Raw genomic sequence first — 26559 nt, forward strand, 5'->3', positions numbered from 1 at the left:
CCTTATGGAGCTGACAGGCTATTATTTTCCAAACAGCAGTTTGTGACTCATTTGTAGATCATAAAAATCAATTTAATGGACTATGACCAGACTTTTTAATCAAGTGGAAGAAAAAATAGCAGACTTCATCACACATGTAAGGGTTAAGAATTGTGTCACGAAAATTTTACTTCAGCCTTTTTACACATACAAATTACAAGGGTATTGGATTACAATGTAAAATGTATTTCTAACTGTGAGTCCAGTACTGATCTAGTGTCAATAAATGGTTAACTGTAAAGATCCACAAAATTTCTGAGGCATCTCTAGGACTTTAATTTTAAATTGTGTTCCAGCTCCATGAAACCTGGCTCTACGGAGTTTTCAGCTCTTCCTGATACCTTGCTGTTAGGCTTTTCCTAGGTATCAATGGCCGTGGATTAATATTCTCAATTCCTTATTCCTACACTACAAATATCTTCACCAAAAATATCTCACTACTAGAAGAAAACTGAGTCTCTGTTATTTGTACCCCAAAAAAACCTAACTAATTTTATTTATATACTACATATAATATATATAAGTAACCTGGCTATTTGTCTAGAAGATATTTTCTCATTTATATGTATGACTTTCTCTTTCATGTAGATCTTATATTAAAAAAAATTTATAAATTTATAGAAAAGTCTCAATTCACCTTGCTTCTTAGAAAATATTCAAAGGGAAGAAAAGTCAGCATTGCTTAAAAATTATTCAAGACAAACAGAAAAGTCCCACAAATTCTGAAATTAAATATAATTGTATGCGTTTTCAAAGTTTGTCAGAATAAAGTGTAAGAAGGTAAAATTTGTTTTCAAATCATTCACATATTTGGACATGTCATAGAAGAAGCAGAAGTATTAACATTTTGCTCTAGAGAGCAGAAGTGAGACTAATTAGGCACAGTTACAATGAACATGATTTCAAGTGATTACAAACAAATAACTGTAATAACCAGAACTGTCCCACAGTCTTCATTATAAAGTAATGAGTTCCTTTTTATTAGCTATAGTCTAGTCAAAGGTCAATAACCATGTATTAAGATAGCATGAAGATTAACATCACTGGGTAATATAGGGGAGGAAGACTAACCTCTACCCACTCTGGGTCCTTTCTGGCTGGGGTATGAATTAAATTGACATGAGACAGAATAACAGGAGAAAATCAAACAAAGCTTTATAACACGTATACATGGGAGAGACCTGGAAAAACTGGGTAACTCAATAAAATGGTGGAGGTTCTCATCTTAAATAACATATTCAGGCAAAGACAAAGGAGGATGTTGGGGGTGGGGGGAGTCAACTACGGGAGATTACCAGAAAAGCACAGTAAACAAGAGTATGCAGATTTAAATTCTTGCCTTCCACATTGATAAGAGTTTCTAGAGATAAGGTCATCCCCCCTTCTTCCTAGTACAGAGAGGGAGACACCTTTACAAATGGAAATTTGCCTTATAAATGTAAATGTCTCTTACAAAGGTAACTTCTACTTTTACTTGGTTTTCAGAACTTTGATAAGAATGGGCTTAGCAACAACACTCCCGGTCTATCCATACCCAGAGTTATCTATGGTGATGGACTGTCTTGGGGACAGGCCTTCTATCTTAAATTCTTTTAGGCAGTTGGGGCGGGGCAGGGGCCATCAAAGTTTCTTTCAGAGAAAATAATCAAGGTAAAGAGACATATTTTGAGGTGGCCATTCTGATCCCCCACAGTAACAACAAATCACAACTGCTGATAATTGCAAACACAAACTCTCCCACCTGACCAACTATTTGTTGTACAGCCCACTTCTCTTTCCAGGAGCTTCAGTGTTAACAAGCCCTTTGATTTCAATATGGACTCTTAAAGATGGAGGACTGCATTGCAAATGAGACACACAAGACAAAGGGGCCTCAGAAGTTCATGCCAGGTCTGTAATTCTATAATCTGAACCTAGGTTTTATGGAAAAATCTCTGCCAGTGATTCATCTTAATCTTTTAAACTCTGAAAGACCATGACTAATTAGGACCTAGGAGCTTATAAATATTTCATGTTCCTGAACTACCTCTTCACAAAATTTTCAGGGCTCCAAAATGCTATGGCTTGTTTTAGGTAAAAAATGCACTACTAATATGTTGTAAAGAGAGATGGGAGAGAAACAGATCATAGCTAATTTGTTGTCACATTCAGTGTAACTACCTATCCATGCAGTGCTTCCTCTATATTTCTATGGCTCATTGTACCAACCCTATGAGAGCACTTAACCCATTGCTGTAGTTACATACTTAAAAGATCTGTTTCCATCACAAGACTGAACTCACAGGTGGTAAGAGCTATGTTTTACCATATCTATAACCCCAGCACTTCACACAATGGTTGGCACACAATTAGGTGCATAAAAAAGGCTAAATGTATCATTCTAGTGAAACCATTCTAGTGGAAAATCAATGTGATGTAACCACGAAATAACTCAAAGGAAAAGTTGATATAATTGGTGATATTTAACTGACATTTGCAAATCACAGCTGAAAGGAAGAAAACATGTAGTGCTTATTGTCACTAAACATTAAAATCTCAGTTAATTAAGTAAAGAAATTCATACTTACTCTAAGATGACTATTTCGTATAACATTTCTAAATCACAAAGTAAATGTTTTCATTAACTGCAATATTCGAAGGTATTTCTGTTTAAAAGTTAAAATGGCTTGAGGCTGGCCCAGTGGCGCAAGCAGTTAAGTGCGTGTGCTCCGCTGCGGCAGCCCTGGGTTCGCCAGTTCAGATCCCAGGCACGCACTGACACACTGCTTGGCAAGCGATGCTGTGGTGGCGTCCCATATAAAGTGGAAGAAGATGGGCACGGATGTTAGCCCAGGGCCAGTCTTCCTCAGCAAAAAAAGAGGAGGATTGGCAGATGTTAGCTCAGGGCCAATCTTCCTCACAAAAAAAAAAGAGTTAAGATGGCTTGCTATTTTTATATCAAATACTAACTCTTAAATATACATTAACCTTTAAGGGCATTCCTTAAATAAATACCACTCCTACAGTAAATACACTTTGCTAAGGACAGGTAATCAAGTAGGAGAAATTCGGACAGGGAAATGCTTTAAAGAAAACAAAAGCATCCATCACAGTACTCAAATTAATAACAGTGCATTAAAATAAATGAAAGGTACCATATACACTTTGAATACGCCTGTTATAATCATGTACTTCTTATTTTTGGCTCAAAGAAAAGACATCTTCCTAAGAAGCCGAACAGACGAATAGATGGACATCGTCATAACACTATCCTTTTACTTGCTTTCAACTTGCATCTGATATTTTGGTGGAAATTTTCCTAATTCTTTCCCTCATAAATAATTTTAAATTTGGGTTCCCAAATTTAATTATTACTATCATACAGCTGAAAGTTAGCAACAATTTTGACAATATGACAAAATTTTAAAATAGAAAATACTTTAAAAATATAAAATAACTATCATCTATACTTGGTTAAGGTGCTTAAGATTATCATTACCATATCCAGTAAATGCATGTCACTGTTCTTCACGTTTCGACCTGGGCTTAATAACATTCCAAAACATCTGAAAATATTGGGGGAAAAAAAAGGAGAAATAAGGTATCAAGAATATATAGAAGCCCAGTGAGCAAAAAGCCTTTTTATAATAACTAAACAATCTGAGCTTTGTATTTACAAATAGATTTAGTTTTTTAGAGAAACACCACAAATAAGAATTCATTAAGATACATAATAAAATCACATACAAATAAGTTATCTAAATTCCAAGATCTTTATTTTTGCATGTAAAAGATTAACATGATCAGAAAACTGTGATAAAAATGGCCACAAATTGTTGATTGAAATAAAATACAGTAGCGAAATCTGAACTACTTTCTAGAAATGAGATTTTATTTGCCTTAGAGTTATTCCAAACATATAGGTCAAGATCAACAAAGCCAGTTAAATAAAAAAGAAGCTTTTTTAAAACTAAGAATAAGACACTGTGCTCTCTCTTTGCATCAAGCCAGATTAACAGAAACATTACCCTGGCCCTCAACAGTCATGTTCACTGAGAAGCCTGTTAATACTATATCCTTAGTTTTAAAACAAAGTTATATGAAACTCATTACTAAATGTGCTATTATATTAGTGAAGATATTATCCAACATACTATATATTATTAATTATTTACTTTATTCTGTGCTTCCTGATGCTAGAGAAGCTTTAGGAATCCCACCAACACCACCACTTTACCTGTAAAGAATTTTCATAAGCTCTAAATTCAGTTAAATCTAACATTTTTGTATTTGTTAAGATATTATTGTTAATTCTGCTTTATAGGTAAGAAAGATAAAGTCCATAGAAGTTAAAAAATTTACTCAAATTCATACAGCTATTAAATAGGCCTTGTAACTCGAGAGGCAACGTGATCTGTCCACAGTATCCCTCTGCCAACAACACATACCACACTTACTAAAGAGTTTTTATTGTAGCTTTCCAAAATTTAAAAATACTGCTATGAAGCATTTTACACAAGGAGTAGAGAATGTAAATAAATTATCAGATTTTTTTAATTTCAAAATAGTGGCAGCTGACCAGTCAATACTTAATCTGATCCTTATTGTTTTCCAAACGTTTACTTTTCCAGTAGCATGGCTTTTTCTTCCATGAACAAGATAAGTGATTGATCCCATCCAAAGAAGAGCTTAGTAAGTGGTAAAATAATACATACTTCCTGTGAGTACTTGAGGATACCTTGTGCAAGGCTCCCTTTTGGCATCCAAAAATGATCAAATACGTAACAAAGTTGATAAGCTCTGAGGATAACTTTCCAAACATATTATTGTACCACTGAACAAAATATAATCTACTACAACAGAAATAATTATACTCTAATATTCATAATTTTAATATGATTACTATACACTGCTATGATCTCTCTCCTACGATCTCCTATAATAAACACTGCCTGTACAAATTAAATGTTAATTAATCATGCAATTCATTGTACTATTTCTTCGACTATTGCCTTAAATTCTTGATAGGCAAGAAAAAAAGAGTTAATTCTTTTTCAGATATAAAATTTGGTTCCTCCAACTAAAAAGTCAGGTCAATGAGGACAGAAGACTTGTGTCACATTCCCTATATACTTTGCTTCAGCTTACATCTCTCATGGGTTTTTTTTTTTTTTGTGAGGAGATCAGCCCTGAGCTAACATCCGCCAATCCTCCTCTTTTTTTCGCTGAGGAAGACGGCCCTGGGCTAACATCGGTGCCCATCTTCCTCCACTTTATATGGGACGCCGCCACAGCATGGCTTACCAAGCAGTGCGTCGGTGCGCGCCCGGGATCCGAACCAGCGAACCCCGGGCCGCCGCAGCGGAGCGCGCGCACTTAACCGCTTGCGCCACCGGGCCGGCCTCTCATGGGTTTTTTTAAGAACAATTTTCTACGTCATAGGGCTTTTAAGTAACAAAACTATTACACATTCATTGTAAAAAGTTAATGAATGCCAAAGTGTATTGGGAAAAAATAATGTCTTGCTTCTCTCTCTAATTTCAGCCCCCTTAGGAACCAATGCTAACAGTTTAGTACACATCCTCCCTACCTTTTGTTTTGCTATTTTTGAAAATCTAAAGTTTTATATTATTTTATTTGTCAAGCACTCGCAGGTAAATCACAAAATGGGTACAGTTTTACATTTCTTAATATAATTTTCCTATGTTAAACTCTACTGCAAAAGAAGCCTTGGAAGTTTAGGTTTTCCTTAAACGGCAACACATATTACCTTATTTTGCTGATCTTTAATACACTGCTCTTTTCCTGGGTTATAAATTAAAAATCCTACCACCAACCACCAGTGGGACCTTAGAGAAATCACCTAACCTCCTTGGGCCTCTGCTTCCTCTTCTAGAAAATGGGAGAGGTATAATACATGAATTCTAAGGGTTCTTCCAGCACTAAAACTGCATAATTTTTTCTATCAAGCTGTATTAGTCATTTCCAAAATTATACTTCATTAAAGCACATCAGGTTTCCTATGGAGACAAGCAAGGTCTATTAGGAATAATATGTCAGTAATTAGATAGATATTATTAGTACCACAAACACCTAATGCAAATATTAAGTGTTTCACTGGGGAGTTCAAAGCATTCAAGCTTCTCTTATTAACTCTATAAATAATGTAGAAAGCAAATTGCTATCACACCTATTTTCTCAAGGAGCTCACAGTCTAGTAGGGGAGGAAAATAGTAAACAGGCAATTACAACCTGATATGGTAAGTTCTATGGTTGCTGTAAGCACAGAATGTTAACAAAGCACAGAGAAGACACAAGCAACAATATTTGTAATATAGTAAATAGCTGACCTAAACCAAAATTTGAAATCAAACCTCCTGAGAATGAGATGACGATGATATTATTATATTAATTATAGCAGCTACTTTTTATTGAATGCCTTATCTTTAAGTCAGACATTACCATACTGTTGCATTTACATTTCAAAACAACCTTCATTTAACAAATAATAAAACTGGTTTTCAGAAAGTAGAAGTGATTTGTCCAAACCACAAAGCGATTAAATTATAGAACTGGGGTTCAAGCCCATGTCTATGACTCCAAAACTGCATGGTCTTCTACACATTATACTCTGCCAGCTCCTTTGCCTATCAGTAGAAAAGATTATAAATTCCCTGTGTGATCCTGGGCAAGTCAGACACTTCAAAGTCTCACTTTCCACATTTCTGAAATACAAATATTACCTGCTTACATGTTCACTGTGCTAATGTACAGTTGAAATGAAAAAACTCATGGTGAAAGTACACTGTAAACTACAGAGCAGTTGCCAATCACAAATTATTATTACAACTGCCACTATTACTAAGAAGAGAAAGTTTGGCCTTCCATAATACCTAGTGAGTTTTTACTCAAAACAGAGCTTTTAAGAGCTTTTAACAAGTTAACATTCACAGAAACACCAAAAACTCAGCTTAACTAGCAATGCTGTAGACTTAATTGATGGAAAAAAGTGAGAAAAATAAAGATATGTTAATGTCCTACAATAGGAAACTAATTTTTTTTTTATTCTTGCTTTTAGTCCATCAAATCATTAGAATTCTATATACCTCCATGAAGACTATGGATAAAAATTAAGAAGGGAGGAAAGGAGAAGGCGAAGGAAAGGAGGTAGGCATCTGACAAACATCAGTTAAAGAACACTGTTTCTTACTAGACCAAACTTTTGTTATTTTTAAAAATGAAAAAGTGATAGTATGACAAAAAGGGTACACAGAACTACAAAGAGGAAAAGCTCAAAGTTTTTTAGAACAATATAAAAAATTCTAAAAACTACATAATTACATAAAAATTGGAATCCCAATCAGTCTCACCTTAAAGAAATTAAAGCAAAAGATAGTTGGAAAAGTCTCCTATAAAATTGTTGGGATTGTTTTTCCCTTACTAAAGGGATCAAGCAGAAAAAGATATACAGGGCCGGCCCAGTGGCTTAGCGGTTAAGTGCGCGTGCTCCGCTGCTGGCGGCCCGGGTTCAGATCCCCGGCGCGCACCGACGCACCGCTTCTCCGGCCATGCTGAGGCCGTGTTCCACAACTAGAAGTCCACGCAACTAGAAGGCTGTGCAACTATGACATACAACTATCTACTGGGGCTTTGGGGGAAAAAAATAAATAAATAAAAATTTAAAAAAAAGTCCTCACTATGCACAGTAGTGTAGAACCATAAAAATAACCATACAAGCTGAAACTGTGCAAAGTGATCTTATAATCAATGAGAAAAATTATAATTGCTCTGTGATCTTTATTTTTGTCAAAACTTTAAAAACTCTCTTCCTGTCAGTTATAAATATATAGAAAACTGAAAAAAAACTAAAACTATTATTTATTTAGTACTTTATAACTTAAAGTACTTAGAAACATTGAAAATTAAAGTATTTTATTTCTTTGGAAACAGTTATTAAGAATAGTTTGAACAGTGCTTGCTTTCTTCTTCTTTAACTTACAATAGAGAGTAAACATTTTTTCAATGTCTCAGCAAACTGTCAAACTCCTTTCTAAGTCTGAATCACCTTCCAATATTTTATCCTTTGCACTCTCAATGCTGTGAAATCTCTCTGCGAGTTTCTTTAACGTGGAGTATTTCCTGGTGTCACTTCCTCTGGGACATTCATCCTTGTCATCACAACCTCTTGCCTTATTTATGCTGATAAGTTCACCTTCACTAAGCTCCTCTGGCTGCATATCTAGAGTCCACTGAGTAGTGGCAGTGTCAACATTCCAATGGTCAGCTGTTTTTTCTGTAACTCCATTTATGTCCTATTCAAATACTGCAGTTATTTGTATGGTGCAGTAAAAGTTTTGCCACACTACATTAATACTACTCATTGTTGCTTCCTGTCAAGATATGTGAATGTTTTCAATTGCATACTTTAATGTCATATTTTTTCCAAAACTCAGCTAAAAAAACTGCATGACCTCCATTCTTCTTGTAATTATCATTTCTTTTTAATGTGGCAACTAACCTCAAAACTTCAGCTTGAATGCTAGCAAAACTGACTGCAATTTTGTTTTTTATTGCAGTCTTCACTCTAACATAGAAGTAAACACTCCATTTCAACCATAAGCAGCTTTCTATTCCCAGAGAAATTTAAACTAAAAGATGCTGGACTGACTGTATCATGTTTTTATATTCATTAGACTTTTTAAATACCATAGTTTCATGCAGAGCTAGGTCTCATCCTACCTTCATTTTGTTGTCACCTTTTCAAATCTTCAAAGATCACATGCAATTTCACTTTCGACATTACCATTTTTCATTTCTTTGCTGCATTTTTTTCTTTGTTGGCCAGCTCTTTCAACTATCTATTTTTGTAAAATGTTACATGGGTTTATCACTGAGAAACCAAGGAAGCAACACAACAACACACTTTGCTGCCTGTGAGTGAACTCAACAATGGATACACCATGACCAATCAGCAACAAACTTTGAAAGAACTGATGTGACTGGGCATTGATGGTGCATTTATGTAGTGACTGTGACTGAGGAGCTAACAGCCAAGTCTGCCCTTTATGCAATAACTCACAATTAATACACCACGGTAAGGAAAATTTGAACCATGTGGCTGAGGGACTGATGTTCTTTAACTAAACCAGGTTAACATAAATTCACGGATATCATACCTGCAAAGCAAAGACTGCCTGTATATACACATAGGTTCTAAATAAATATAGCCAAGGTTTTGCCTTCTCACTGTGGCAGTCTATTCTGACTTATAGGCTACTTTGATTTCCGCTTATCACTCACAAAGTACCAACAGTCTCAGTAAAAATCATGATTGCGGCAGTAGTAATCGTACCACCAATAATAACAATGGCAAGTATTTATTAAGCATTTATTGTGTGTCAGGGACTATTCCAAATATTTTACAGGTATTATTTAACTTTATCCTCCCAACATTCTTAAGAGGCAAGTACTACTCACAATTTACAAATTGGAAACTGAAGCATAGAGAAGTTAAGTAATTTAGCTAACATCACTGGAGATCCAGGATTCAAACCCAGATGAGGGAACTCCATAGTTGCTGATCTTAAAAACGTCACTCTATTAGCTTCAGTGCCACCAGTAACAGGAAGAAGTCCCTCCATTAGGATCTATACTTCAGCAAGAGAGATTAAAAAAACTAGAAAAACTAGTTCTTTCTTTCTTTTCATTCATCAGGTAGGAAATTTTATATGTTCCCCAAAGATTTCCTGGAACACTACGAGTAATTATTAGGAAAAACAAAAAATTTTAAATAGATGCTCAGGATTGCCTCAGATCTGCTACCAGTGCAAAGAATTTACCCTACAAGAAGGCTTTAAAGAAGAGATAATATTTTTAGGTCCATTTTTTTAAGAATTATCAACCAATAAACTTCAAGAACATCCAACAACCTCCATACCATGCTTGGGCAACCATGTTCCCATTAACTCCCACATTAAGAATGGATCAAAATTTGGAATACAGAACCATGATGCAAACATGAATACTTTTACTAGCTCTCCTCAAAATGAGAACTTAGCTATACTCAGATAAAAATATAATATTAAAAAATATTACAGCAACCAAACAATAAATTTCAAAATCTAACACTTGGTTTGATGACTGCTAAAAACACTTAGCAATTCAATTATTTTGCTTTACTATTCAATAAGAATAATCAAGGAATTTTGGATAGTAATACATTATTTGGGCTTTTGCATATACCAGGCATATGCATCAAAATAATCAAAAGCCAAATCCAAATTATTTTATAATTGAATATACTTGTAAACATAATTCAAAAACATTAAAAATCTTAAAGAAAAATAACATTTTCCCCCTATAGCTACTGCTGGTTAACAAGAGCCCATTTTCTCCTTCACAAAGGTAAATCAAATGTAGGTAGAGTTGAGCCAAACATCAGCAAATAAATCATAAATTCAATTTTATGATAAAATTTAAAGCATAAACAACTTTACTAACTTTTTAACAAAAATAAGAATGATTCTACCTGGAGGTCCTGTTTCTTCGTCTCCCAGTTGTAATTTCATCTCTTTCATTTTTTCTTCTAATTATTTTTTCTTTTTTCTACCTTTTCTCCTATGTCTAGGCATATATGTTTCTTTTCTCTCTTTCCTCTAGAGTTTTATCTTTTTTTTATATAGTTGGAAGCAGAACTGATATGATTTACTGATGAATTAGATATACAGTGAGAGAGAAAAGAGTCAAGTATGACTCCAAGTATTTCAGCCTGAGTAAGTAGGAAGTACAAGTAGGAAGCTGGCCATCAGAGCATGAACATTTCATTCAGAGTCATAAGAGAGAATATATAGCACAGATAAGATAGCTTGGTAGACAAGGTAATAGGAATATCTAAAGTTCTGTTCTTACTGCTTGTATTATCTTAAATAAGAAAGGTCATTGGCTGAGAGTAAACATGGTAGAAGACATGATGGAGGTTTAAACAGAAGGTGTGAAATAGTCTAGGAAAGAGATGAAACAGCTTGTCTAGCAAAATGAAACAGAAATGCTAGCAACACTAAGGTACACTTGAGGTTATTGTCATAAATCTAAAGTAAAGCCTATCACCATAATTATATTTTTTTCCAGGTGTAGGTGCAAAGGAGCAGAAAGCTGGAATTAACTAGAGCTGGGAATATGCCAGGCAAGTAGGAAGACGGAAAAGAGGGCAAGAGAGTTGTAGGAGTACATAAAGGAATAATTCATAAAGATAGATAACGGAATCTAAATTGGAAGGAGACAAGTAAAAACACAAGTGAGTGAGGGCAGGACAGTAAAACATGATAGGACCATAGATTACTGGTCTCAATGGGATCAACGAATTAACTGAATTGAGAAAACAGGAGTGAATTAGAGAGATGAGAGGCAGTGATCAGAGTAGAATACTTGAAATTGAGATTATGAAGGAAGTCATTTGGTAATGACAAATTCTAGAGTATGACCATAGAAGTAGGTGGGTAAGGTACGGAGGAGGACAAGATCTTTGGACAAGAAGAGGTCAAGAAACTAAGAAGCTAGGTTATTAGAAGAATCACCTACATAGATATTGAAACTGCCAAAAATTAAGATAAGCCAATAATTAGAGTGTGACAGTAAGCCAAGAGCTAAAATCTTCAAAGAATGATGGGAATTCCAAGGATTTGTAGATAATTGTAACCAGAGAGGTTAGCAGATGGTAAAATCTGATAGCATGAACTTTGAAGCTGGGAGTTTTTAAGGAGGAAAGAAAAACAAACGTTTGGAAGAAGCAAGGACACACAAGAAGGATACTTACACACCTCCAGGCCAGATCACAGGGGTGAATAGAGAAAACAGCCTTCATTTGAAAGGGCTGTAAGGGAAGCAGCGGACTCAGGCGAAAGTCAGGTTGTATAAAGTGAAGGTAATATTCAGAAACAAGGTTGAAGATAAAAGGAATTGTGCTGATGACAGACTATGAGTGCCAGAGTGTAGAATGGAATGGTTTAGGAAGCTGAGCAAAGGTGGGGAGATGAAAATCAGATAAGGAGATATACAGAGTCATGTGGGGATTAGAATCCGAGTATTAATGTAAAACCCAGGAATCCTAGACTTCTTACAAGGCCTTAAAGAAACAGGCAAAATAGCAATAGATTATTTCATTGAGGCTAAAGGTTAAGGGTAGGAAGAAGGATCTTGGCAAGAGCATGCAGAATTCTGGAGTACCCTGCTTTACACCAGTTTTGGACAACTAAGGTGTACAAGTCAAGGAAAGAGCAGTATTACCAGAGGAATGTGGAGTTCTGGGCATCCTCTTACTATTATTGATGGGGGGTTGGGAGAGGAACAGAATATATGAGTATGGAGGAGGTTTGACATGAAGAGCATCCAGAAAAGATAACTACTTCTGGGTGTCCAGAGACACTCTCAGTTGATGAGTTTACAAAATTATAAAAAACCGAATATATATTTATTATACATTAACTCATTACCTCATCTCCCAAATGCCACTGTTCCTCTGAAGACAAGGTCCAAAAAAGCTGTCCTACGTCCTCATAAAGAGACCTTCAATTAGGCAAATATTCACTTACTATAATCAATAAAAGCTATATACACTGCAAGGAAGAAAACAGTGATTTTAAATGTGATTCCTGGAGGAAAAACTAGTCATGAAAAAATGTCCTTGTGTTGGAGTTCCAAAGACCACTCTAGGTTTGATGATTTGCTATGAGGACTCACAGGACCCAGCATATAGTTGTACCAATGCCTATGGTTTATGAGAATGAATAGATACAAAGGAAAATCAGCAAAGGGAAGAGGCATATGGGGTGAAGTTCGGAGGAAACCAGGTGCAAACTCTAAGAGTCCTCTCCCAGTGGAGTCACAGAGGACACACTTAATTCCTTCAGCAACGAGTTGTGACAACACATGTGAAATGTTATCTACCAGAGAAGCTCACAGAGACTCAGTACTTGAGATTTTTATTGGGAGCTGGTCACATAGGCATCCTCTGCCTAGCATGTACCAAAATTCCCGACTCCAGAAAAAAAGTAGGAGTTCAACATAAACCACATTGTTTGTACGAACAGTTTAGGCACAGTGAGCCACTCTTATCAGTTCTGGGAATGGTGGAAACCCTTCCAAAATCTAAGTTTCCCGATGCCTATCAAGAACCAACCCTACAAGCAGACCTTTAGGAATAGCAATGTCATGCCTGCTATGTTAACTCTTTTCTGCACAGCCCTAGTTTGGCATTTACATTTTAAGCAAGGAAAACTTTATACAAAACACTATCATCTGTGTATAAAATAATATAGATTCCTCAGAAGCTCAATTCCATTTAAAACAGGTGAATTAAGCTATATAAAGCTTTGATTAGTTATCAAAAGAATAATAATTTTCTGTAGTACAGTGGAATAATGGAATAATTTACCTAAATAGATAAACCTTAAAGAAAACATGTGAATAACAATTAGAAAAATAACATGAGAATAAAAAGGATGAGTAAGTTTATTAAAACATATTGAAAATAGGATGTGCAACTATGACATACAACTATCTACTGGGGCTTTGGGGAAAAAAAAAGGAGGAGGATTGGCAATAGATGTTAGCTCAGAGCCAGTCTTCCTCAGCAAAAAGAGGAGGATTAGCATGGATGTTAGCTCAGGGCTGATCTTCCCCCGCAAAAAAAAAAAAAAAAAAAACATTGAAAATAGAGAAAATCAAATTAATATTGAAAGCACAAATATAAAATTTCACATATAAATAAGACTTATTTAACTTTTGTTAATTAATTGCCTAAAGTCTTACTAAATAAAAGTAACATTTTATGTAATTCTTCCTCCCTCTTCCCTTCAATGAAATATCTTTAAAAAAAAACCAAAACAAAAACTCTATGCTACCATTATAAATAAGGACAAAATGCTAGTAACTAAGCAATGTTTACTAGTGATATAAAATAATTATATCACATCTATAGATACTTAATACTTCCTCTTACCCCTCCCTCCCCCAAAAAACGTCATTCAAAAGAGAAAAGGAAAGGCTTTAGGAAGAACAGCAAGATGCCCTGGACTCAAATTCTCATGTTGCCTCTTATTAGCTATGTTTCTTAGTAAGGCAAAATAATATACTTCAGCTTCCTCTCTCCAAAAAAAACTGTAAATAAAAAGGTAATTTACTTTGCAGAGTTTCTTGCTTTAGTATGAAAAAGACTGTGCATTAAATACTTGGAATGGAAATGGACATATGGTAGAAATCATTAAGTAGTCGTTATTATCTTTGCCAATATTATGACAGTTAAAACACTATCAGTCAAAAGACTACCTAAAATAACCAGTTGGGTTTTTTTTTTCCCATAGAAATGTATCAGAAACTTTATCTATGGGACTGGTTAATTTCATTAGATACCAATTTAATTCAATTAGACACTGTCAGTTGAGGTCCAATTAGGAGAGAGGACACACAATAATTTGAATACAGAAAAGTTTACCTTAAAGAATTATTAAGTGTAATAGGACAGTAACTACAAAGAGAATTCTAAAGAATACCTAAGGCTGAGGGAGAGTATCCCAAGGAAGAACAAACTTGGAAGACAGGTCCTCTCCCTAAAGCTGGTATTCAAATCTCACTGGAGAAGGTATGATTACAGCTCAGTGGATGGCAAAGAAATTTGCTGGACTAACCAGGCAAAGCTGGACCACAAGCAAGAGGAAAACATCCTCCAGGCTGCAGGCAGCCAAGGTTGGCAGGCAGGTGAACAAGGCAAATCAGGGCTTCCAGAGCCTGCTCACTGACAGAGTGGTGTGAGGCCTGGGGCAGACTGTGTCTGGAGGGCTACAGGAAGATGTCGCTGAACCAGGACCAGGGCTATGAGCTCGCAGAGGGAGTGCACGCACTGGTGCACAGCTGGAGCACAGCACCACCGGATGTCCTAGAATCTTGCAGCAAGAGCCAGAAATAACAATCACAGCACACCAGAACCAGGAAGAGAAGTCCCTTCCTTCCGCAGTGTCTCTCCAGCACCCTCTACTGGCACAATTTAATACAGTCCTTGCTGCAAAGAAGAAATGCATACAGCTCCACTAATGCAGATGAAAAGGGTAGATCTGGAACCAAGAGACAATAAATTGATAACTGGCATAAGATACAATTAAAATAGCCCATCTCTCTGGGCCGCCCCAGTGGCGTAGTAGTTAAGTTCATGTATTCTGCTTCGGTGGCCTCGGGTTCGCAGGTTCAGATCCCGGGGATGGACCTACACACCGCTCAAGCCATGCTGCAGGAGCATCCCATATATAAAGTAAAGGAAGACTGGCACAGTTGTTAGCTCAGTGATGATCTTCCTTAAGCAAAAAGAGGAGGATTGGCAACAGATGTTAGCTCAGGGCCAATCTTCCTCTCACACACACACAAAAAATACCCCATCTCTTCTAATTACTTAACAGCCAGGTTAGAAATTAAAATTTCTTAAACCAATAAATTAAGAAATTATTTTCTTAATGTAAAATAAGAATGTAAATTGGTTCAGCCATTATGGAAAACAATACAGAGGGTCCTCAAAAAATTAAAAATAGATCTACCATACGATCCAGCAATTCCACTTCTGAGTATACAATAAAGCTAAATAAAGATCTCTTGCCACTAGAAAAATAAGTAACTACTTAATTAAGAAATTATATTATATTATAGAAGTATACTATAATTTATAAAAGGATTCAAAAAGAGCTCCAAAAGAGGTCTATAGATTGTACCAATGTCAACTTTCTAGTTTGTATATTGTACTATAGTTATGTAAGATGTTATCACTGGGGGAAGCTGGGGGAAGTCACGAGGCCTCCCTGCACTGTTATTGTAACTTCCTGTGAGTCTATAGTAACTTCAAATTTAAAAGTTCATTAAAAATGAGCTCCAAGACACCTAGAATAGATCAACTTATAAAAACATATTACAGAAAATAATGTATATTTTCATTGCTAATATAAAAAAGTATTTCTTAAAATACAATGCTGAAAAGGTAATAGTATTATATAGCTACTCCTACAGTGTCACCTCCCTTTACTGAGTGCCAGCAAAGGACGATATTGAAAATTCTGTCCTAATTAAAAGTTCCAGTCCCAAGGCTGAGAGATGGATGGAAGCTTGCAATTATTCACTCTCCAAAGCACCTGATAATGCCAATAGCTCTTTATCAAGTGTCACTTGAAATAACTATCAGAGAACAATGCAAGTATTTCTGTATAAACACACCCTGTTTTCCCAAGGAAAAAGAGAGTTATCTTTCTACTGCCTTAAAAAAAAAAAACAACAAATGAGTAAGTTCATAGAGCAGCTTTTAAAATATTATGCAGACTTTGGGTCGCCCCACTAGCTTTTTCAGGATAGAGAAGAATGACGTCCTTTAAGAAAAATTATTAGAACCTCTAAAACTCTTGATTTGGGTAAAAGATTTCATAGATACACTAATTTACATAAAAGAATAAAAGATGCAAATCAAACTAACATCTAGGCAACTTGAAGTCAGTAACTTGAGCTTCTTTCTCTAACTAAAGAAACTGTAACAACTTGCTAGGGTGAAGGCAAAAATAAGCGCTACGTAAATTCAGCAAAACCCTCAGAATGGTCTAACATCAAACTAGATCAGCCCAAAAATAATAAAGAGTTCAAGTTCTACCACCCATCTACTTTAGTGATGTAAAATCATACTAGAAAATTGTCAAAAAAAAAAAAGAAAGAAAGAAAATTGTCTGTTCTGTGAGAAGAAAAGAGCTGCAAGTGAATTTTTTTTTCAGTACTCCTTGGCTTGGAAATTTTTTCCCTAAGAAAATAACACAAGGAAAGGTACCTGTCAATCACTCGTGCTATGAAGTATGGCACGTAACACTTCAATTTCTCATTATATTGTTTTTGCTGCAAGCCAGCAAGCACAAATTAAAAACTGAAGCAGAATTTACTATCAAAATAGGCACATCTCTGAATCACTCCACAAATGATCAAACTGCCTTTTAGCAATGATGTGTTATATACATATTTTTAATGTATATGTAATGATTGTATTCCCTCAAATTAGGATCAGATAAAGGCGACTAATGGAAATCCTTTCTTTCTAGCAGTGTTAGCCCATGTTAGTACAAACGGAGTTGTATGCTTATAACAAATCTAATAATTGTACTCTGCTTGCTCTATCAATACTTCATTCTGGTTCACAGAGCAAGCATCAGGGCAGATCCCTGTGTACACAGTGATTTGACAGACATAAAATCCTGAAGCCAAAAATCTCTTCCCAACTAACCTTCCACTGAAGGCCTGAAGTTACCATCACTAGAACACCAGTTCTTGTTAGGGAATCATAAAGAAGTCCATTTTATAAATGTATATGGTATTATTTGTCCTGAATCATTTTATTATAAAATAAGAAGTAATACTTGGCAAAAATCAACTAGTCAGAAAACTAATACAGCAAAAACTGAAAAATTCACGCCTCACTGTTTGGTAACAAGCATAACCAACAATCTACTCAAACTATCAAACTGGGTGCTATGTAATATTGCTAGTAATAGTGTATTTTAAACACTAGATAAAGCTTTAAAAATCCATATCAATTTGGTAGTACGCAAGAAAATCTTTTGCAGTATTTCTACACGTGGTAATACCAAAACCTATGGAAATGCGAGCTGGTCAGGGTCAGAGATGATTGCCATTTCTGCTTTAGAAATGCCAGAAGAGCTTGACCTGACTGGATCTGCACACACTTTAACATTTTAACTGGGCCTCTCAATAATTAGGCTTATGCCTGGCTCTTCTCACAGATTTCAGATTACAATCATTTTGCTTTCTCCTCTCAGTTGTTATTATTGTTTTCTCTTCTAGAAATCCATCAGCTTTTCTCCCAGGGCATGATGCCCCTGGTTTTGAAGTCATTGAGCACTCACTTGGATGCCCCAACATCTATATTCTCACGTTCAAATTCTGCTGGAAATACGCAAAAGAATACCGGTTCATTTATTTTCTAACTGGTTTAATTTTAAACTTAGTGTATAATCAAGATTTAATTGGATATAGTCTTTAAGGGTATACACTCAGGAATCAAATGGCCTTGATTTAAACCCTGGCTCTACCAGTTCCTGGCCAAGTGACCAAAGTTACTTAACCTCATTAAGCCTGTGTTTCATCATCTGCAAAAAAAAGGGTAATAATTATACCTTCCTCATGTGTTGTTATGACAATTAAATTGTACAATGGCCATCACACAGCAAGTGTTCGATAAATCTTGGCTGTTATTATTATTTTCTCTTACATCCAGTTCCTAAAGAAAGCTTAATATGTAAAATCTAACATGACTGCTTGAGAAAAACAAAAGAATATTAGAAATGTTCAAGATCTGAAAGCAATTTTTACATATCCTCTAAACAAAGTAGGACTCTACCAGGTTCTCTTGTTCTCAGCGTTCTCTTACTCCCTCTACATTACAATGAATTTAGTCAATGCTCTAACTTTATAAAATTTTAATATACTTTTTATTTATTTATTCAACAAGTTTTTTGAAAGAGGCAGTAGAGAACATGTATTCTGGTACCAGATGGACTTGATTTAAATATTAATTATATGACCCTGGGCAAGTTATTTAACCTCTATGTGCCTCAGTTTCCTCAACTGTACAATGTGGATAACAGTACCTACACCTCATAGGCAGCACCTAGAACAGTGCCCAGCACAGAGAAATTCCTAAGCAAGGATTAAGTAGCTAACTACAAAGCTCTATGTTCCTAGCACTGTGCTAGATGTTGAATATTCTGGGATAAATGACACAGTACTTGCCTTCAAAGGGGTCAAGACAGAGAACGGCAGTATAATTTGTCAAATATCTACACATGAGCAACACTTGAACATTTAAATGAAAAGAGAAATGGCTTCTTTCATAATAAAAATTAATGTTAAAAAAAACCCAAAATATTGAAAATTAGCATTTGGGGTGGGTGATGGGTGCACTGGGGTTCAATATATTATTCTTTCTACTTTTGTGTATGTTGGAAATTTTACATAATGAAAAGTTGTTTTTAAAAATGATAAATCTGGGGCCAGCCCCGTGGCCTAGTGGTTAAGTTTGGCGAGCTGTACTTCGGCAGTCCAGGTTTGGTTCCCAGGCACAGACCTACACCACTCGTTAGCAGCCATGCTGTGGAGGCAACCCACGTACAAAAAAATAGAGGAAGACTGGTACAGATGTTAGCTCAGGGCGAATCTTCCTCAAGCAAAAAGAGGCAGACTGGCAACAGATGTTAGCTCAGGGCTAATCTTCCTCAAGAAAAAAAAAAAGATCATTTTCTCTTTCAGAAGATAAGCCAAAATTATAAAATTTGAAAGATTTTCTTTCACATAAATGTCTTTATACTACAAATTAACTTTGTCAGCAGCAATGTTTAAGATTCAGAGATGTTAGGAATTCTCTTGACAAGACTGCCACCTACCGGATTACCTTAAATTCCACCATTTTCATTTTCGATTTAAACACCTTAAATACCACATATAAACCAATAAAAGGCAAGAGTTTCTTTTTCCAAAAAAGATAAATCCGAGTTTTTACAAAATTTCCCATATCACAGAAAATTCTGTTATGTTGAACAAAGTATTTTGGGGAGAAGACCCATTAGCCTGAAGCAATCTCAGTTAATTTTAGTTTGGATGTTTATAGAGGTCATCTGACAGAATATGTGAAAAAGGAAGCAAAGAAACTTAACATGGATTTAGGAATTACTGCTGGATATATGATCCATAGTTGTTAGATATTATCATCAATTATATTAAAATAAAAGCAATACAGTAAGTGGTTATATATGGAATGAATCTTTTTTAACTATCCTAATGTTATACAAATGGGTACTGGTGGCTCAGGTAAAATTTCTAACGATAGCAATATATACTGCTTCAAAAATTGCTTTATCTCAAACAACTGAGGCAAAAATTGAGATAATGGGCTCTGGAAAAATCTCTTAAAATTATTCAAAAACTAGCTTAAGTGATAATGAAGACGCCGATGTTAAAGATTATTGAGAGTCTGAATAAAGTTGTTTTATGAATATGTGAGTGGGCAAAAAGCAACATTTCTAAGTTATTTTGTGTAATATATTTAAAAGGTATGTGTAAATGTTTAAGTTAAAAGAAAACATTATGATTAGGCATTCAACTATTTCCCCTATATTCATCAAGATTTCTATATTCAAGTTGATAAAACTTTGAGCCCCTCATTGGGAAAAGGAAGAACTGCTTTATACACAAGCAGAGTACAGGCCTCTATAGTAGAAGCATAATACACCACTGGATCATAAAACTCCAAGATGTTTAAATACGATTTACTAAAAGTTAAATTACTCAGTGCTTAATACTTCTTTGCTTGTGTTACTACAGACTTCTTAAACGGAAAGCTGACTTTTGCTATGCCAGAAAGGAAGTGCTGGGGGCATGTCATAAAGACACATGGTTTGAAGGGGCTCCCATTGGCAAATTCTGGGACAATCTGAGCACCAAATAATGGAGCACTGTAGTGAATTATAAACTATTGTGGAGGCGTACAAGTTCAGAAGTCTATACCAATAATAAGGAGATAAGTAAATGGAAGAGAAGAAGAGCTCTGGCTTATAACAGAATGCCAAGAGCTGACTGATAAATCTAGAGAAAGCGCAGGAGATGCAAAATTATCATTTTGCATTCATCATAGTAAAGACTAGATCAGACAAGAATCATGAATAAGCGCTGAAGGCAGTTTTCATGAGAAGCAGGATATTTTCAGGGCTCTCCTCACAGACTGCTTACTAGTTCCAAGGGAGAAAAAAAAAGGAATTACAGTGGGGAAATCAGACATCTTGACTGGGTAATCAAAATTAACATCACCAGCGAGGGACAGATGGTTATCAAGTACCTCCGGATGGGAAACACTGTGAAGGAAACAACATCACCTACGCAGCAATATATAATCTGAATCTAATCACAAAATAAATGTTAAATAAACCCAAAATGAGCAATGTTATATTAAAAAGAGGGTAAAGCAATGTATTCTTCAAAAATATCCATGTTGTAAGAGACAGAGAAAGTCTGTGGGAATGTTTCCAGATTAAAGAAAGCTAAAGACATATGGCAACTAAATGAAATATCTGACCCTAGTGTGAACCCCGAACTAGAGCGGGAAAAGGATGTTACCGGGTTAACTGACAAAACTGGAGACAGATGGTAGGTTAGACAAAAAGTATGCATGAAAGCTAAATTTACTGAAGTTGATACATATAATGTGGTTATATAAGCGATATCCCTATCCCTATCTTTAGCAAAGACATATTTCCTAAGGAAGTATATAAGGATAAAATGCCATGATGTATGTAACTTACTCTTAAATTGTTTAAAAAAACAATAGTGTGTGTGTGTGTGTGTGTGTGTGTGTGTGTGTGTGTCTGCAGGTAGGGAGAGAAAGATTGAGAGAGTGAGAGAGCGAGAGAGAGACAGAGAGCAAGAGAGCGAGCGAGAGAGAAGAGGAATTGAGAGATGGACAAAGTGGGTGCAAAGCAAATGAAGTAAAATGTCACCAATAGGTAATTCTGAGTAAATACAGGTATTCTCTGTACAAGTTTTACTTAGTAAATTTTACCAGTTTTATTTTGTAAGTTTGAAATTACTTCAAAATAAAAAGATTAAAAGATTGCTGTACTTACTGTTAGCAAAAAAGAAAATTAAAATCTCATCATCATTCTTTAATAACTAAAATATCCAAAATCAACAATGCCCTTAATCTTCAGCTATTTTTCATCAATTTTAAGAAGCCACCAATTTTAAGATTCACAATTATTTTTTATACCAGTAAGAAAGGGAAAAAAAGATAACTATAATTATAAGATGCCATCAATTGTTAAACACACCACAATTTCAGAGATGTTAAATATGAAAACATGTGCATCTTAAAATTGATGAAACATGGTTTTTCTATAAGGTCAAACTTCAAAAACAATTAAAACAACACGCACGCATCACTGTACCAAGATGCTGAACGAACTTTTTTTCTGTTATCTGGACACTGGCAGTAGGACCCAAAGATGGGAACAAAGTGGAGCTAAACACCTGACATTCTTTTTTTTTTTTTTTTTTTTTTATTTATTTATTTTTCCCCCAAAGCCCCAGTAGATAGTTGCACGTCACAGCTGCACATCCTTCCAGTTGCTGTATGTGGGACGCCGCCCCAGCATGGCCGGAGAAGCGTTGCGTCAGTGCGCGCCCGGGAAATCCGAACCCGGGCCGCCAGCAGCGGAGCGCGCGCACCCAACCACTAAGCCAGGGGGCCGGCCCACCACCTGACATTCTAACGAAAGCTGCAGATAACCGGGCGCCAGACACCTCCTCCTACATTTTAGAGGGACTGAGGTGGTCATGATGCCATCAGCCACCACCTCAACTGGCCCCACCTGCATCCCCGTCTAGTGAATGTGGCGGGGAGAGGGAGCGGTCATAGTGGACCGCAGCCTTCATGAACAGGCTTTTCTTTCTCTGGTGATGATCGCCAATGTCTCCCACTCCTTGAAGCCAAGTGAATAGGTATTTGTTTTTATTTCCAGTTTTTTGCCACTATAAACAACACTGTAACAAATATCCTTGAAAACATGTCCTTAGTGTACTTTCATTTCCAACAGGACAGATTCCCTAGAATGGGACTAATATGTCCAATTATAGGTATTTTTTTATCTTTATAAATGTTGCCAGATTGCTTTTCAAAAACGATATACACACACGTTCCCCTTTTCCACAGATCCCCATCAGCTCTACATGTTACTTTTGCCAATCTGATATCCTACTATTACATTAATTACAATTCCGTCTATTCGTGAATTGGAACATCTTTACATATGTTTGTTAGCCACGTGAACAGCTTTCCTGTGATTTGTCTATTTATACTCTTGTTTTTCTCCTTTTTTCCTGCCAATTGTTAAGAAATTTATGTGTATTAACCTTTCATCTGTCATTTACATTACAAATATTTTTTACAGAATTATCATTTGTTATTCTTTGTTTATGGTATCTTCTGTCCTACAAGATTTGTTTCGTTTTTATATGGTCAAATATATACATAAATATATAAATGCATGCACACACATATATGTATGTGTGTGTACGTATTTATATACTTAAACGATGTATGTGACTTTTAAGTTTATGAAATCCCAGTAACTAAATGGACTTTTTAATAATCAAAGATGAATGAGAATTTGAGGTATCTGATCTATATGTAAATGATGGACAGCAGGAAAAAGAAATGTGAACAAACAGGGTTGAAGCAGTTATTACTGAAAAAATGAAGACATTTCATGTTTCTTTCCCTCATCAATTGAGATTTTCAATGAACCAGTTACATCTAACTTATTTAAATGAGGAAACCATTTTGATTTTCATTCTCATTTTTTTTTTTTTTTGTGAGGAAGATCAGCCCTGAGCTAACACCCGTGCTAATCCTCCTCTTTTTGCTGAGGAAGACGGGCTCTGAGCTAACATCTATTGCCAATCTTCCTCCTTTTTTTTTCCCCCAAAGCCCCAGTAGATAGTTGTACGTCATAGCTGCACATCCTTCTAGTTGCTGTATGTGGGACGCGGCTCAGCATGGCCGGAGAAGCGGTGCGTCGGTGCACGCCCGGGATCCGAACCCGGGCCGCCAGGAGCGGAGCGCACACACTTAACCACTAAGCCACAGGGCCGCCCCTCATTCTCATTTTTAAATGGAGAAACTCAAGTATGGTGAAAAGACAGCTGAGAGTCAATAGTACATCTCTTAAAATACAGTAACAATGTCAACACAAGTTTTTGATAACATTTAGGAGCAAGCTGCTTACCTTTCAATAGCTAATTCTTTGTTAGAAAGTTGCTGCACTGTAATCACAACCTTCTTCTCTATTCCTTGCTTTAACTTGAAATAAAATTTATCTCTATCCTTAGGCACAGGACTGAAAGATGCAAAAAGAGCAGGAATTACCAATACAATAATTAATACAATAAAATAAGATAATCTATTCCAAAGTTAGAATGAGATAAAGTATTGAAGCAACACCACCCTTATTCTTAAGATGCACTAAACTCTCATCTTGCCAGAGTAACAAACCACAAATTTTATACTCAGCAAAATAGAGTTGCTATTAAGTTTTAAATGGGATTTACAAGAGCCTTATATTTTATCTCTAACCAAGGTTAAAAACAAGATTTCTAAAATGACATCATTTTGAATTTTAGTTTTAAATTTAAAAAGTTTAGGAATATGGTTTAATTATTTTTTAAGACTGTCACATTTCCGATTTAGCTGGTTGTGTGGCCATCCATGAGTGCCTTTAACATAGTGAAACCCAAGGCAAAACAAAGTGAGAAGAGCGTCCTTTTAAATATCTAGAATTTGAAATGACTGCGACACGTCCAAGTAAATATAAATAAAGGATGAACAAACAGATATAGATTGGGGCAAGTTAAATTCAGCCTAGACCAGACTGACTATTCTTAAGAATTAATTCAATAAAACAATAAATGTCTAAAATATAGGTTGTCTTATCTTAAAAGGAAAAACACCTTGAGCAACTTATTTGAAATAAGACTCAACTTCTGTATCTGTGAAAAAGAGATAAAATACCTACCTAACAATTATTGTTAGAATTAAAGGCACAGTTAAGGCACACAGGTGATGGTTAAAAAGTATAACTGTTTCCTATAATGTATTTTTGAACTTGAGAAAAACATTCTAAATATACAATGGAAGGAAACAATTAATTAAATGATGGTCAAACCACACAACATACTATTGGTAATCATCAAAAATGATTTTAATTAAGAATATTTTAATGAAAAATTTTTTATATCATAAAAGGTAAAAGAAAAAAATTATACTGCATATATACAATTGTAGAAAAATATCCCCTAGAAATAAACAAAGGGAATAAATCAAATATTAAAAGGGATTGTCTGTGGCTGACAAGACTATAGCTTTTTATTCTACTTTTATTATTTTACTAAATTTTCTAATAAATATCAGTATTTTTAAATATTAAGAAAATCATTTACATAAAATATCTGAAAAGCATGAGAAAAGTAGAACATATTCATTCACCAAACATTTATTTATCATTTTAAAACTTTATACCAACACTGTATAGTTTCTGAAGACTTTATATTAATGAATATTATATTTCAGGCACAATATCAATTTTTATTCTTTCTAAATAACCTCACCTAAAGTTTCCTTTTCCATCATCTTCTTTTACCTCCAAGGAGACACTGAAGGTAAACACATCACTGTCAGGGGTAGGAATAACTGAGTCTTTAACATCCGACACTTGTCTGGAAGAACGTTTGAATGCTGTACAGAAACTATATAAAATTCTGCTTACCTAAAAGAATAAAAATGGAAATACCATTAGACAAAAGTTTTTACTGCATTTTAATATCCTTATCTCCTAATTCTTGAATCTATAACTTTGCATGATCACAATTTTCTTTGGCAGATAAAGTAAATATAGTCTCAACAGATACATATATATCATACATATACATAGTTTATAATATATATTATATAGTTTATAATATAGTATATATAGTCAAGCATGTGTGTATATCATTTGCTTCTTTGAATGTGGCATTTAAGCACAGTAACAAAAATGTTTCAGTTCACAAAAGAAGCTATACTTATTTCTAGATGTTTCAAGGCCTCAGAATATACTAAATTGCAATGAATGAATCCTAAGATAATTACTAGAATGATGCTGGTATCTAAATCTTCCCAATGAACACACACAAACAAGGTTTTAGCCCAAGTTGTCAATTTCTCTTTCACTTCCCTCAGCTTCAGAAGGCTAGAGACTAAGGCATAGAATAAAGCGAATCCTGGTTTTAGCAATAAGAAAATATGATTTAAAGAGCTTCCAGAGTTGTTACTCAATGTTGTTGTGGTATAAATGTGTTGCAGGATTCCCAGAATGAATGCTGAAACGGTCTTATCTATTTCATTAGTATTAAAATATATATATATATCTCAGTGGCTTTTACTCGTCTCCTAAAGTGAAGAAGTGCTCTAAATCCCACACTCCTCCAGAAGTTATTCTCTTCCTTAGTTCCAAAAGAAGCATCATACCATCTCAAACTTGTAAGCTCGAAGCTCAAAAGACCTTCCAAATCTCTCAGGCCACCCATGAGGTGAACAATAAAAACAACATGAAATAAGAACAGTTTAACAAAGGTCATATTCTCAAAACCTCATGTTGGGAGGTACAAGAGACTTCTCGGAATATTAACAAATCCTTCACTTTAGATAAAGTGAATTCTAACTATTCATTGAATTATATTAGTCTAGGACTACAATATTTTGTAAATTGCTTGAAACAAGAGCAATCATCAGTACTTTTAACAGAATTTCTTAAAGTAGGGGGTCTTTCCTCATTTTTCTATTTTTATTATATCCACATATTCTCCTTTTTTCATACACACAGTCTATCACATTCAAAAACAAGTGGTCCTCAAATTTCCAATAGCCATACTTACATC

The 26559-nt window shown here is 35.2% G+C and overlaps 1 protein-coding gene across 3 annotated transcripts in view; it reads right to left on the reverse strand.

Moving 5' to 3' along the window:
* Positions 1–26559, reverse strand: part of RABGAP1L (RAB GTPase activating protein 1 like) — a 689292-nt gene that overhangs the window by 571007 nt on the left and 91726 nt on the right. For all 3 annotated transcript variants that reach the window (XM_058540018.1, XM_058540017.1, XM_058540019.1), the window contains 3 exons: positions 25252–25409; positions 23874–23984; positions 3518–3584 (listed from right to left, as the gene is read on the reverse strand). In XM_058540018.1, coding sequence (XP_058396001.1) covers positions 3518–3584; positions 23874–23984; positions 25252–25409 — 336 coding nt within the window. The remainder of the gene's footprint in view (positions 1–3517; positions 3585–23873; positions 23985–25251; positions 25410–26559) is intronic.

The sequence above is a fragment of the Diceros bicornis genome, chromosome 4 (genome assembly GCF_020826845.1).
Source record: "Diceros bicornis minor isolate mBicDic1 chromosome 4, mDicBic1.mat.cur, whole genome shotgun sequence".
Taxonomy (NCBI): Eukaryota; Metazoa; Chordata; class Mammalia; order Perissodactyla; family Rhinocerotidae; genus Diceros; species Diceros bicornis.